The sequence below is a fragment of the Oncorhynchus mykiss genome, chromosome 13 (genome assembly GCF_057628025.1).
Source record: "Oncorhynchus mykiss isolate SJ-2025 chromosome 13, ASM5762802v1, whole genome shotgun sequence".
In the NCBI taxonomy this organism is placed as follows: domain Eukaryota; kingdom Metazoa; phylum Chordata; class Actinopteri; order Salmoniformes; family Salmonidae; genus Oncorhynchus; species Oncorhynchus mykiss.
In genome coordinates, this window is record NC_143034.1 from 78,698,871 (window position 1) to 78,714,141 (window position 15,271).

The 15,271-nt window shown below is 48.0% G+C and overlaps 1 protein-coding gene across 1 annotated transcript in view; it reads left to right on the plus strand.

The window, feature by feature from the left end:
* Window positions 1-15,271, plus strand: part of rbfox1 (RNA binding fox-1 homolog 1) — a 406,536-nt gene that overhangs the window by 365,484 nt on the left and 25,781 nt on the right. The window contains 2 exon segments of the mRNA XM_090197802.1: window positions 2,040-2,175; window positions 12,204-12,243. Coding sequence (XP_090053928.1) covers window positions 2,040-2,175; window positions 12,204-12,243 — 176 coding nt within the window.

Genomic DNA, 15,271 nt, shown 5'->3' on the forward strand with positions numbered 1-15,271 from the left:
TCAACCACTTGGAGAGTTGAAAGGTTTAACCACTTGGAGAGTTGAAAGGTTTAACCACTTGGAGTGTTGAAAGGTTTAACCACTTGGAGAGTTGAAAGGTTCGACCACTTGGAGTGTTGAAAGGTTCCAACCACTTGGAGTGTTGAAAGGTTTGACCACTTGGAGTGTTGAAAGGTTTGACCACTTGGAGTGTTGAAAGGTTCAACCACTTGGAGTGTTGAAAGGTTTGACCACTTGGAGTGTTGAAAGGTTCTGACCACTTGGAGTGTTGAAAGGTTCCAACCACTTGGAGTGTTGAAAGGTTCTGACCACTTGGAGTGTTGAAAGGTTTGACCACTTGGAGTGTTGAAAGGTTCTGACCACTTGGAGTGTTGAAAGGTTCAACCACTTGGAGTGTTGAAAGGTTCTGACCACTTGGAGTGTTGAAAGGTTCTGACCACTTGGAGTGTTGAAAGGTTCTGACCACTTGGAGTGTTGAAAGGTTCTGACCACTTGGAGTGTTGAAAGGTTTGACCACTTGGAGTGTTGAAAGGTTCTGACCACTTGGAGTGTTGAAAGGTTCTGACCACTTGGAGTGTTGAAAGGTTCCAACCACTTGGAGTGTTGAAAGGTTCTGACCACTTGGAGTGTTGAAAGGTTTGACCACTTGGAGTGTTGAAAGGTTCTGACCACTTGGAGTGTTGAAAGGTTCCGACCACTTGGAGTGTTGAAAGGTTCTGACCACTTGGAGTGTTGAAAGGTTCTGACCACTTGGAGTGTTGAAAGGTTCTGACCACTTGGAGTGTTGAAAGGTTTGACCACTTGGAGTGTTGAAAGGTTCTGACCACTTGGAGTGTTGAAAGGTTCCAACCACTAGGAGTGTTGAAAGGTTCTGACCACTTGGAGTGTTGAAAGGTTCTGACCACTTGGAGTGTTGAAAGGTTCTGACCACTTGGAGTGTTGAAAGGTTCTGACCACTTGGAGTGTTGAAAGGTTCTGACCACTTGGAGTGTTGAAAGGTTCAACCACTAGGAGTGTTGAAAGGTTCTGACCACTTGGAGTGTTGAAAGGTTCTGACCACTTGGAGTGTTGAAAGGTTCTGACCACTTGGAGTGTTGAAAGGTTCTGACCACTAGGAGTGTTGAAAGGTTCTGACCACTTGGAGTGTTGAAAGGTTCAACCACTAGGAGTGTTGAAAGGTTCAACCACTTGGCGTGTTTAATTGCTTGAGTGTGATATACTTGATAGCACAGAAAAAGGTTCTCCGTTTCCAAGGTCACACAAAGCCTGTAGTGTATATTACCTGTCAGACTATGAGAACATTGACCCGGCATCATAGTCTGTTGTTGTTGTTGTTGTGCCCATGCATAATTCAATCAATAAGAAGATGTTTACCTTGTGACTCTCCTGTCAATATACCTGGTGTCTTTAGGACAGCCTGGTGTCTTTAGGACAGCCTGGTGTCTTTAGGACAGCCTGGTGTCTTTAGGACAGTCTGGTCCATTCTGGAGATATCACGCTCTAATCCTGTTAACTCACTGGTTGTGTCCCAAATTACTCCCTATAACCTAGATAGTGCCCTATAAGCTGTAGTCAAAAGTAGTGCACTATGTAGGGAATAGGGAGAGTGTTTGTTTTGTGCAGTTTTAGTATTTTAATATTTGACTTGAATCGATGTCATCTGAATTTACAATTCATCTTGCTGCAATTTTTTACACAGAACACTGAAGCATATCTCTGTGAAATGATAATCTCTCTCTCTCTCTCTCTCTCTCTCTCTCTCTCTCTCTCTCACCCCTTCTCTCTCTACCGTACTCTCTCTCTCTCTCTCTCTCTCTCTCTCTCTCTCTTTCTCTCACCCCTTCTCTCTACCGTACTCTCTGTCTCTCTCTCTCTCTCTCTCTCTCTCTCTGTCTCTCTCTCTCTTTCTCTCACCCCTTCTCTCTACCATACTCTCTCTCTCTCTCTCTCTCTCTCTGTCTCTCTCTCTCATTCTCTCACCCCTTCTCTCTACCGTACTCTCTCTCTCTCTGTCCCCCCCCCCCCCCCCCCCCCTCCAGTACCGGGCTTCCCCTACTCAGCAGCCAGTGCAGCGGTGGCGGCCTACAGAGGGGCCCATCTAAGAGGTCGAGGGCGTACGGTCTACAACACATTCAGAGCAGCCGCACCCCCACCTCACATCCCCACATACGGAGGGTGAGTATCCCTCTCTTCTCTCTTTATCTTCTCTTTCTGTCTTTATTTCCCTTTGTCTCTCTCTCTCTATCCTCCTCTTTTCTCTCTTTCTTTCTCTCTCTCTATCCTCCTCCTTTCTCCTTTCTCTCTTCCTCTCTCTTTCTTTCTTTCTTTCGCTCTCTAGTTCTTCTTCTCTCTTTCTCTCTGTTTCTCTCTCTAACTGTCTCTCTCTGTGTCTGTATATGATGTGAAATGGGGTTTTCGGGATAGAGGACAGAAGCAGTGCATGCTGATCTTACCCCACCAGAGAAAGCCACCCCATAGCATGTGATCGGGCCCAAAGACTTGCACCTGACCTTGCACAGACTCCTGTGAGATGACCGTCAGTCTGGGCTGGGGGGTTCTGGGGGTTGTAGTGTTTGGGATGGAGTTGCCTCCAGACACTGATCTAAGGTCTATTGTGTACCCTCCTATTGGTTAGGGTTAGGATTGGGGGGGGATTCCCCGTGCCCCCTACACCCTCTCCCTCTTCCCCGTGCCCCCTACACCCTCTCCCTCTTCCCCGTGCCCCCTACACCCTCTCCCTCTTCCCCAAGAGGATGATAGCTCTAACAGGAGGCCCTCTCCCTCTTCCCTGCCCCCCCATCCCCTAGAGGATGATAGCTCTAACAGGGGGCCCTCTCCCTCTTCCCTGCCCCCCCCCCCCATCCCCTAGAGGATGATAGCTCTAACAGGGGGCCCTCTCCCTCTTCCCTGCCCCCCATCCCCTAGAGGATGATAGCTCTAACAGGGGGCCCTCTCCCTCTTCCCTGCCCCCCCCCCCATCCCCTAGAGGATGATAGCTCTAACAGGGGGCCCTCTCCCTCTTCCCTGCCCCCCATCCCCTAGAGGATGATAGCTCTAACAGGGGGCCCTCTCCCTCTTCCCTACCCCCCATCCCTTAGAGGATGATAGCTCTAACAGGGCACCCCCCCCCCCCCCCCATCCCCTAGAGGATGATAGCTCTAACAGGGCCCCCCCATCCCCTAAAGGATGATAGCTCTAATAGCCCCCCCACCCTCATCCCCTAGAGGATGATAGCTCTAACAGACGGAGGCTGAATATGATTTGGATTATAATTTTCCAGTCTTTATTTTCTCTCTTCATAATTGCATCTGGTGTCTAAGGAGGCTGAATGTTATTTTACTAAACTTAACAAATGATGAACAACACTTTGCCCCCCCAGCCAGAAGTGCCGGCTGATTTAAGACACTCTAGCGGAGTCTTGACATAGAGATAGGTGACATAGATAGTATTTCCATGAACTCTGGTCCACTCCTTTAATTGCTCTCATGAAAGCCCAATCTGGAGTCCTTCATGCAGAGCTGGGGGTATTTCTATTACAAATGGCAGTCTGAGGGAGATGAGCGGACTGGGAATGAAATTATGCGACCAACTAGGGACAGACAGACACAAATGCACACGCACACACACACACACACACACACACACACACACACACACACACACACACACACACACACACACCAGTCCCAGAGAGCATGTTACGGTGCGTGAATGAGGACCCAAAAGCGAATCAACTTAAACAGAGCTTCTTTAATTACCAAACATAGGTAGGCTCAGATGGACCGGCAGATTCCGACAGGACAGGACAAGGTTACAGCAAACATGACGACAGTCTGGTTCAGGCATGAATGACACAAACAAACAAGAATCCGACAAGGACAGGAGCAGAAACAGAGAGAGATATAGGGACCTAATCAGAGGGAAAAAGGGAACAGGTGGGGAACGGGGTGAATGGGTAGTTAGAGGAGACAAGGGACAGCTGGGGGAAAGCGGGGGAGAAAAGGTAACCTAACACGACCAGCAGAGGGAGACAGGGTGAAGGGAAAGGACAGAGACAAGACAACATGACAGTACATGACAGTACCCCCCCACTCACCGAGCGCCTCCTGGCGCACTCGAGGAGGAAACCTGGCGGCAACGGAGGAAATCATCAATCAGCGCACGGTCCAGCACGTCCCGAGAGGGAACCCAACTCCTCTCCTCAGGACCGTACCCCTCCCAGTCAACTAGGTACTGATGACCACGGCCCCGAGGACGCATGTCCAAGATTTTACGGACCCTGTAGATAGGTGCGCCCTCGACAAGGATGGGGGGGGGGGGGGGGAGACGAGCGGGGGCGCGAAGAACGGGCTTAACACAGGAGACATGGAAGACCGGGTGGACGCGACGAAGATATCGCGGAAGAAGAAGTCGCACTGCGACAGGATTAATGACCTGAGAGATACGGAATGGACCAATGAACCGCGGGGTCAACTTGCGAGAAGCCGTCTTAAGGGGAAGGTTCTGAGTGGAGAGCCAAACTCTCTGACCGCGACAATATCTAGGGCTCTTCGTTCTACGCTTATTAGCAGCTCTCACAGTCTGCGCCCTATAACGGCAAAGTGCAGACCTGACCCTCTTCCAGGTGCGCTCGCAACGTTGGACAAAAGCCTGAGCGGAGGGGACGCTGGACTCGGCGAACTGAGATGAGAACAACGGAGGCTGGTACCCGAGGCTACTCTGAAAAGGAGATAGCCCGGTCGCAGACGAAGGAAGCGAGTTGTGGGCGTATTCTGCCCAGGGGAGCTGTTCTGACCAAGACGCAGGGTTGCAAAAAGAAAGACTGCGTAAGATGCGACCAATAGTCTGATTGGCCCGTTCTGCTTGACCGTTAGACTGGGGGTGAAAGCCGGAAGAGAGACTGACGGAAGCCCCAATCAAACGGCAAAACTCCCTCCAAAATTGAGACGTGAATTGCGGACCTCTGTCCGAAACGACGTCTGACGGAAGGCCATGAATTCTGAAAACATTCTCGATGATGATTTGTGCCGTCTCTTTAGCAGAAGGAAGCTTAGCAAGGGGAATGAAATGAGCCGCCTTAGAGAACCTATCGACAACCGTAAGAATAACAGTCTTCCCCGCTGACGAAGGCAGTCCGGTGACAAAATCTAAGGCGATGTGAGACCACGGTCGAGAGGGAATAGGAAGCGGCCTGAGACGGCCGGCAGGAGGAGAGTTACCGGACTTAGTCTGCGCGCAGACCGAACAAGCAGCCACGAAACGACGCGTGTCATGCTCCCGGGTGGGCCACCAGAAACGCTGGCGAATGGAAGCAAGCGTACCCCGAACGCCAGGGTGGCCGGCTAACTTGGCAGAGTGAGCCCACTGAAGAACGGCCAGACGAGTAGGAACGGGAACGAAAAGAAGGTTCCTAGGACAAGCGCGCGGCGACGGAGTTTGAGTGAGTGCTTGCTTTACCTGCCTCTCAATTCCCCAGACAGTCAATCCGACAACACGCCCCTCAGGGAGAATCCCCTCGGGGTCAGTGGAGGCTACTGAAGAACTGAAGAGACGAGACAAAGCATCAGGCTTGGTGTTCTTAGAGCCCGGACGATAAGAAATCACGAACTCGAAACGAGCGAAAAACAGCGCCCAACGCGCCTGACGCGCATTAAGTCGTTTGGCAGAACGGATGTACTCAAGGTTCCTATGGTCAGTCCAAACGACAAAAGGAACGGTCGCCCCCTCCAACCACTGTCGCCATTCGCCTAGGGCTAACCGGATGGCGAGCAGTTCGCGGTTACCCACATCATAGTTACGTTCCGACGGCGACAGGCGATGAGAAAAATACGCGCATGGGTGGACCTTGTCGTCAGAGAGGGAGCGCTGAGAAAGGATGGCTCCCACTCCCACCTCTGACGCGTCAACCTCGACAACGAACTGTCTAGAGACGTCAGGTGTAACAAGGATAGGAGCGGATGTAAAACGATTCTTGAGGAGATCAAAAGCTCCCTGGGCGGAAACGGACCACTTAAAGCACGTCTTGACAGAAGTAAGGGCTGTGAGAGGAGCTGCCACCTGACCGAAATTACGGATGAAACGACGATAGAAGTTCGCGAAGCCGAGAAAGCGCTGCAGCTCGACGCGTGACTTAGGGACGGGCCAATCAATGACAGCTTGGACCTTAGCGGGATCCATCTTAATGCCTTCAGCGGAAATAACAGAACCGAGAAATGTGACGGAGGAGGCATGAAAAGTGCACTTCTCAGCCTTCACAAAAAGACAATTCTCTAAAAGGCGCTGGAGGACACGTCGAACGTGCTGAACATGAATCTGGAGTGACGGTGAAAAAATCAGGATATCGTCAAGGTAAACGAAAACAAAGATGTTCAGCATGTCTCTCAGGACATCATTGACTAATGCCTGAAAGACAGCTGGAGCGTTAGCGAGGCCGAAAGGAAGAACCCGGTATTCAAAGTGCCCTAACGGAGTGTTAAACGCCGTCTTCCACTCGTCCCCCTCCCTGATGCGCACGAGATGGTAAGCGTTACGAAGGTCCAACTTAGTGAAAAACCTGGCTCCCTGCAGGATCTCGAAGGCTGAAGACATAAGAGGAAGCGGATAACGATTCTTCACTGTTATGTCATTCAGCCCTCGATAATCTATGCAGGGGCGCAGAGACCCGTCCTTCTTCTTGACAAAAAAAACCCCCGCTCCGGCGGGAGAGGAGGAGGGGACTATGGTACCGGCGTCAAGAGCTACAGACAAATAATCTTCGAGAGCCTTACGTTCGGGAGCCGACAGAGAGTATAGTCTACCCCGGGGGGGGGTGGTTCCCGGAAGGAGATCAATACTACAATCATACGACCGGTGTGGAGGAAGAGAGGTGGCCCTGGACCGACTGAACACCGTGCGCAGATCGTGATATTCCTCCGGCACCCCTGTCAAATCACCAGGCTCCTCCTGTGAAGAAGAGACAGAGGAAACAGGAGGGATAGCAGACATTAAACATTTCACATGACAAGAGACGTTCCAGGAGAGGATAGAATTACTAGACCAATTAATGGAAGGATTATGACAAACTAGCCAGGGATGGCCCAAAACAACAGGTGTAAAAGGTGAACGAAAAACTAAAAAAGAAATGGTTTCACTATGATTACCAGAAACAGTGAGGGTTAAAGGTAGCGTCTCACGCTGAATCCTGGGGAGAGGACTACCATCCAGGGCGAACAAGGCCGTGGGCTCCTTTAACTGTCTGAGAGGAATGTCATGTTCCCGAGCCCAGGTCTCGTCCATAAAACAGCCCTCCGCCCCAGAGTCTATTAAGGCACTGCAGGAAGCTGACGAACCGGTCCAGCGTAGATGGACCGACAAGGTAGTGCAGGATCTTGAAGGAGAGACAGGAGTAGTAGCGCTCACCAGTAGCCCTCCGCTTACTGACGAGCTCTGGCCTTTTACTGGACATGAAGTGACAAAATGACCAGCGGAACCGCAATAGAGACAGAGGCGGTTGGTGATTCTCCGTTCCCTCTCCTTAGTCGAGATGCGGATACCTCCCAGCTGCATGGGCTCAGCACCCGAGCCGGCAGAGGAAGATGGTAGTGATGCGGAGAGGGAGGCGACGGAGAGCGCGAGCTCCTTTCCACGAGCTCGGTGACGAAGATCAACCCGTCGCTCAATGCGAATAGCGAGTTCAATCAAGGAATCCACGCTGGAAGGAACCTCCCGGGAGAGAATCTCATCCTTTACCTCTGCGCGGAAACCCTCCAGAAGACGAGCGAGCAAGGCCGGCTCGTTCCAGCCACTGGAGACAGCAAGAGTGCGAAACTCAATAGAGTAGTCTGTTATGGATCGATTGCCTTGACATAGGGAAGACAGGGCCCTGGAAGCCTCCTCCCCAAAAACAGATCGATCAAAAACCCGTATCATCTCCTCCTTAAAGTCTTGATACTGGTTAATACACTCAGCCCTTGCCTCCCAGATTGCCGTGCCCCACTCACGAGCCCGTCCAATAAGGAGAGATATGACGTAGGCGACACGAGCGGTGCTCCTGGAGTAAGTGTTGGGCTGGAGAGAAAACACAATATCACACTGGGTGAGGAACGAGCGGCATTCAGTGGGCTCCCCAGAGTAACACGGCGGGTTATTGATTCTGGGCTCCGGAGATTCGAAAGCCCTGGAAGTGGCCGGTGGATCGAGGCGGAGATGGTGAACCTGTTCTGTGAGGTTGGAGACTTGGGTGGCCAGGGTCTCAACGGCATGTCGAGCAGCAGACAATTCCTGCTTGTGTCTGCCTAGCATCGCTCCCTGGATCTCGACGGCTGAGTGGAGAGGATCCGAAGTCGCTGGGTCCATTCTTGGTCGGATTCTTCTGTTACGGTGCGTGAATGAGGACCCAAAAGCGAATCAACTTAAACAGAGCTTCTTTAATTACCAAACATAGGTAGGCTCAGATGGACCGGCAGATTCCGACAGGACAGGACAAGGTTACAGCAAACATGACGACAGTCTGGTTCAGGCATGAATGACACAAACAAACAAGAATCCGACAAGGACAGGAGCAGAAACAGAGAGAGATATAGGGACCTAATCAGAGGGAAAAAGGGAACAGGTGGGGAACGGGGTGAATGGGTAGTTAGAGGAGACAAGGGACAGCTGGGGGAAAGCGGGGGAGAAAAGGTAACCTAACACGACCAGCAGAGGGAGACAGGGTGAAGGGAAAGGACAGAGACAAGACAACATGACAGTACATGACAGAGCAGTCAAATGAATCTGTCCGAAGCAGAATGCTCTTTCCATGTTGTGACATTTCAGATGTTATCAGAGATCGAGCAAACAGTCTAAAACACATCTAATTGCTGCTGAGACACACACACACACACACACACACACACACACACACACACACACACACACACACACACACACACACACACACACACACACACACACACACACACACCAGTCCCAGAGAGCAGTCAAATGAATCTGTCCGAAGCAGAATGCTCTTTCCATGTTGTGACATTTCAGATGTTATCAGAGATCGAGCAAACAGTCTAAAACACATCTAATTGCTGCTGAGACACACACACAAACACACACACACACAACATACATACCAAACAACACACATACCAAACAACACACACACACACAACACACACACACATACACATACACACAACACACATCCACATCCACACACACACACACAATAAACACTCAACACACACAACACACACACACACAACACACACACACATACACACACACACACACAATAAACACACAACACACACACACACACATACACACACACAACACACACATACACAATAAACACACAACACACACAACACACACACACATACACACACACACACACACACACACAATAAACACACAACACACACACACACACACAATAAACACATAACACAAAAAACACACACACACACACATACACACACACAACACACACAGACACACATACCACACACACACACACACACACACACACACACACACACACACACACACACACACACACACACACACACACACACACAGCACATGCACAATACACACACACACAAACACATACACATACACACAACACACATACAACACACACACATACAACACATATACAACAAACACACATACAACACACACACACAACACACAAACAACACACAAACACAACACACACACAACACACATACAACACACACACACATACAACACACACACACATACAACCAACACATGTACAACAAACACACATACAACCAACACACACAACACATACATACAACACACACATACAACACACACACAACACACATGCACTACACACACAACACACACAACACACACATGCAACACACACACATATAACACACACAGACAACACACATACAACACACACAACACACACACACACACACAACACACACAACACAACACACACATACAACACACACACAACACACATGCACTACACACACACACACAACATACACATACAACACACATACAACACACACACACATACACCACACACACATACAACACACACACACACACACAACACACACAACACACACACAACACACACACACACAACACACACAACACACACACACATACAACAAACACACATACAACACACACACGCACACATACAACAAACACACATACAACACACACACACACACACACAACACACACATACACAACACACACTTTCAACACACACACAACACACACATACAACACACACATACAACACACACACACAACACACACACAACACACACAAGCACACACACACATATATACGATACCTAGAAACTCTCAGTTTAAACTGGTCTCGTCTCCTTTATCTTGGTCACAGAGGACCAGAAGGCAGAGTGTCATAACAGAGACAGAGAGAGATAACAGATGGACCTGGGAAAAATACTAGATGTAAATGTTATAATCATCATGATCATGAGGTCCTGTGTGGCTCAGTCAGTAGAGCTTGGGGATTGACCTTGGAGCTTGGGGCTTGGAGCTTGTGGCTTGGAGCTTGGACCTTGGACCTTGGAGCTTGGAGCTTGGTGCTTGGCGCTTGGAACTTGAACCTTGTGGCTTGGAGCTTGGACCTTGTGGCTTGGAGCTTGGACCTTGTGGCTTGGAGCTTGGACCTTGTGGCTTGGAGCTTGGACCTTGTGGCTTGGAGCTTGGACCTTGGAGCTTGGACCTTGGAGCTTGGTGCTTGGCGCTTGGAGCCAAATGTTGTTGGTGGTGATTCCCACTGGGGCCACACCCACACGTAAAATATATGAGGTGTTTAGGATAAAAGTGTCTGCTAAATGGAACATATGATTATTTGTCATCGAGGAGTTGTTTCAACAGTCTGATCAGAATGTGGTAGGAAGATGAGGTATTTAGCAGTGACAGTAGTGACATCACCTTTAGGACTGTTCACTAGTTCAACTAACTGTTTTCCGATTGGCGTTTCGACTAAGGCCCCCTTTGACTCCTAGTGTGGGGTCCGAGATGCACATTCTGGACCTCCCCAGCCTCCTTACCACCTCAGAGAAAGACTGAATCCCAAATCCCCCCCGTTCCCCGTGGCCTCCCATTTACGTGTTCACACTCACTTCCTCCTTTTGCACAAGTGTCCCAAATGCAGGTAAAACTATAGAGGGTGTAAGGGCTAATTAGCCCCACCGGTAGGTAGTCACTTCTACTGAGCCTGCAATGCTGCCAGCTTCAGAGAGAAGTGGAATCCCATAAGGCAATGCTGCCAGCTTCAGAGAGAAGTGGAATCCCATAAGGCAATGCTGCCAGCTTCAGAGAGAAGTTGAATCCCATAAGGCACCGTGTTATTTTTTTTTAGTTTGCGCAATTTCACACAAAATAATAGAGAGGCTTTTTCAAATTAAATGACACGTGCGTTTGTTTATGTCCGATGTCCTGACTTGACACGTATAAAAGATGACATAGCACTCATGCTAACTGTTATATTTTGTTAAACGACAGGGGGGTGGGGATTTGTTCATTTTAATTTCTTGCTTGTTTTGTTATTTAAATGTGGAACATGAGTTGCACCATTCAAGTCCGGAGTGTTGGTGCTTTTCAAGACAACTGGGAACTCTGGGGGAAAAAAAGAGGTCAAATTGTGACATCAGTGAAAGCCTCAGAAAGCGGAGCTCTAGAAAGATGTCTGAGTTTCCCACTTGGAATTCAGAAGAGTTGGATGACTGTAAAAAAATTAAAAAAATCGAATTCAGAGCTAGTTTTTTTCACAGTTCTCAGTTGTCTTGAACACACTGAAGTCAGACGTCGGAGATTTCCGAGTTCCCAGTTGTTTTGAATGCGGCATGAGTGCCGAAGTTGATGGGTTTATTGATCCCCTCGTCACTCTGGAAGTCACCCTCTGAGTTTCGTCAGCAACACGTGACAACAGAGGGCCCTCCGAGAGAGTTGGTAGGGGGGGGGGGGGGCAAGGCGCTGGTTTGGGATTCACAAAGAGAGACAGAGTAGGAAGAGGAGAGTGCCTGCAGAACTTCCCTGTTTGGCTCCACCCCTCTCATGTCTGGTGGTTCTTGATTGGACACACTAACCTCTCCACAGACAGACAGGGTTGGTGTCTAAATGGTGCCTGCATGTCAACTTGCACTAATATGGATGTTTGTTTTGTTTGTGTTTGTTTGTGTTTGCATCCTTTGCAGTGTTGTTTACCAGGATGGATTTTATGGTGCAGATATTTATGTAAGTATTATTACCAGTGAATGACGTAGAGGACCGTAACAGAGAGATGTTTTTCTACTTACCACTCAGGACACATGACATTCACATGTGCCTGTATTCATGTTGGTTGGTTGTATGCTGAGCCAGGTATTTAGAGAGTTGCAGAGTCAGGTATTTAGAGAGTTGCTGAGTCAGGTATTTAGAGAGTTGCTGAGTCAGGTATTTAGAGAGTTGCTGAGCCAGGTATTTAGAGAGTTGCCTAGTCAGGTATTTAGAGAGTTGCTGAGTCAGGTATTTAGAGAGTTGCTGAGTCAGGTATTTAGAGAGTTGCTGAGTCAGGTATTTAGAGAGTTGCAGAGTCAGGTATTTAGAGAGTTGCTGAGTCAGGTATTTAGAGAGTTGCTGAGTCAGGTATTTAGAGAGTTGCTGAGTCAGGTATTTAGAGAGTTGCTGAGTCAGATATTTAGAGAGTTGCTGAGTCAGGTATTTAGAGAGTTGCTGAGCCAGGTATTTAGAGAGTTGCTGAGTAAGGTATTTAGAGAGTTGCTGAGTCAGGTATTTAGAGAGTTGCTGAGTCAGGTATTTAGAGAGTTGCTGAGCCAGGTATTTAGAGAGTTGCTGAGTCAGGTATTTAGAGAGTTGCTGAGCCAGGTATTTAGAGAGTTGCAGAGTCAGGTATTTAGAGAGTTGCTGAGTCAGGTATTTAGAGAGTTGCTGAGCCAGGTATTTAGAGAGTTGCCTAGTCAGGTATTTAGAGAGTTGCTGATCCAGGTATTTAGAGAGTTGCTGAGTCAGGTATTTAGAGAGTTGCTGAGTCAGGTATTTAGAGAGTTGCTGAGTCAGCTATTTAGAGAGTTGCTGAGTCAGGTATTTAGAGAGTTGCTGAGCCAGGTATTTAGAGAGTTGCTGAGCCAGGTATTTAGAGAGTTGCTGAGCCAGGTATTTAGAGAGTTGCTGAGTCAGGTATTTAGAGAGTTGCTGAGCCAGGTATTTAGAGAGTTGCAGAGTCAGGTATTTAGAGAGTTGCTGATCCAGGTATTTAGAGAGTTGCTGAGTCAGGTGTTTAGAGAGTTGCTGAGTCAGGTATTTAGAGAGTTGCTGAGTCAGGTATTTAGAGAGTTGCTGAGTCAGGTATTTAGAGAGTTGCAGAGTCAGGTATTTAGAGAGTTGCTGAGTCAGATATTTAGAGAGTTGCTGAGTCAGGTATTTAGAGAGTTTCATAGTCAGGTATTTAGAGAGTTGCTGAGTCAGGTATTTAGAGAGTTGCTGAGTCAGGTGTATAGAGAGTTGCTGAGTAAGGTATTTAGAGAGTTGCTGAGCCAGGTATTTAGAGAGTTGCTGAGCCAGGTATTTAGAGAGTTGCTGAGTCAGGTATTTAGAGAGTTGCTGAGCCAGGTATTTAGAGAGTTGCAGAGTCAGGTATTTAGAGAGTTGCTGATCCAGGTATTTAGAGAGTTGCTGAGTCAGGTGTTTAGAGAGTTGCTGAGTCAGGTATTTAGAGAGTTGCTGAGTCAGGTATTTAGAGAGTTGCTGAGTCAGGTATTTAGAGAGTTGCAGAGTCAGGTATTTAGAGAGTTGCTGAGTCAGATATTTAGAGAGTTGCTGAGTCAGGTATTTAGAGAGTTTCATAGTCAGGTATTTAGAGAGTTGTAGAGTCAGGTATTTAGAGAGTTGCTGAGCCAGGTATTTAGAGAGTTGTAGAGTCAGGTAATAGAGAGTTGCTGAGTCAGGTATTTAGAGAGTTGCTGAGCCAGGTATTTAGAGAGTTGCTGAGTCAGGTATTTAGAGAGTTGCTGAGTCAGGTATTTAGAGAGTTGCTGAGTCAGGTATTTAGAGAGTTGCTGAGCCAGGTATTTAGAGAGTTGTAGAGTCAGGTATTTAGAGAGTTGCTGAGTCAGGTATTTAGAGAGTTGCTGAGCCAGGTATTTAGAGAGTTGCTGAGTCAGGTATTTAGAGAGTTGCTGAGTCAGGTATTTAGAGAGTTGCTGAGTCAGGTATTTAGAGAGTTGCTGAGTCAGGTATTTAGAGAGTTGCTGAGTCAGGTATTTAGAGAGTTGCTGAGTCAGGTATTTAGAGAGTTGCTGAGTCAGGTATTTAGAGAGTTGCAGAGTCAGGTATTTAGAGAGTTGCTGAGTCAGGTATTTAGAGAGTTGCTGAGTCAGGTATTTAGAGAGTTGCTGAGTCAGGTATTTAGAGAGTTGCTGAGTCAGGTATTTAGAGAGTTGCTGAGTCAGGTATTTAGAGAGTTGCTGAGTCAGGTATTTAGAGAGTTGCTGAGTCAGGTATTTAGAGAGTTGCTGAGTCAGGTATTTAGAGAGTTGCTGAGTCAGGTATTTAGAGAGTTGCTGAGTCAGGTATTTAGAGAGTTGCTGAGTCAGGTATTTAGAGAGTTGCTGAGTCAGGTATTTAGAGAGTTGCTGAGTCAGGTATTTAGAGAGTTGCTGAGTCAGGTATTTAGAGAGTTGCTGAGTCAGGTATTTAGAGAGTTGCTGAGTCAGGTATTTAGAGAGTTGCTGAGTCAGGTATTTAGAGAGTTGCTGAGTCAGGTATTTAGAGAGTTGCTGAGCCAGGTATTTAGAGAGTTGCTGAGTCAGGTATTTAGAGAGTTGCTGAGTCAGGTATTTAGAGAGTTGCTGAGTCAGGTATTTAGAGAGTTGCTGAGCCAGGTATTTAGAGAGTTGTAGAGTCAGGTATTTAGAGAGTTGCTGAGTCAGGTATTTAGAGAGTTGCTGAGCCAGGTATTTAGAGAGTTGCTGAGTCAGGTATTTAGAGAGTTGCTGAGTCAGGTATTTAGAGAGTTGCTGAGTCAGGTATTTAGAGAGTTGCTGAGTCAGGTATTTAGAGAGTTGCTGAGTCAGGTATTTAGAGAGTTGCTGAGTCAGGTATTTAGAGAGTTGCTGAGTCAGGTATTTAGAGAGTTGCAGAGTCAGGTATTTAGAGAGTTGCTGAGTCAGGTATTTAGAGAGTTGCTGAGTCAGGTATTTAGAGAGTTGCTGAGTCAGGTATTTAGAGAGTTGCTGAGTCAGGTATTTAGAGAGTTGCTGAGTCA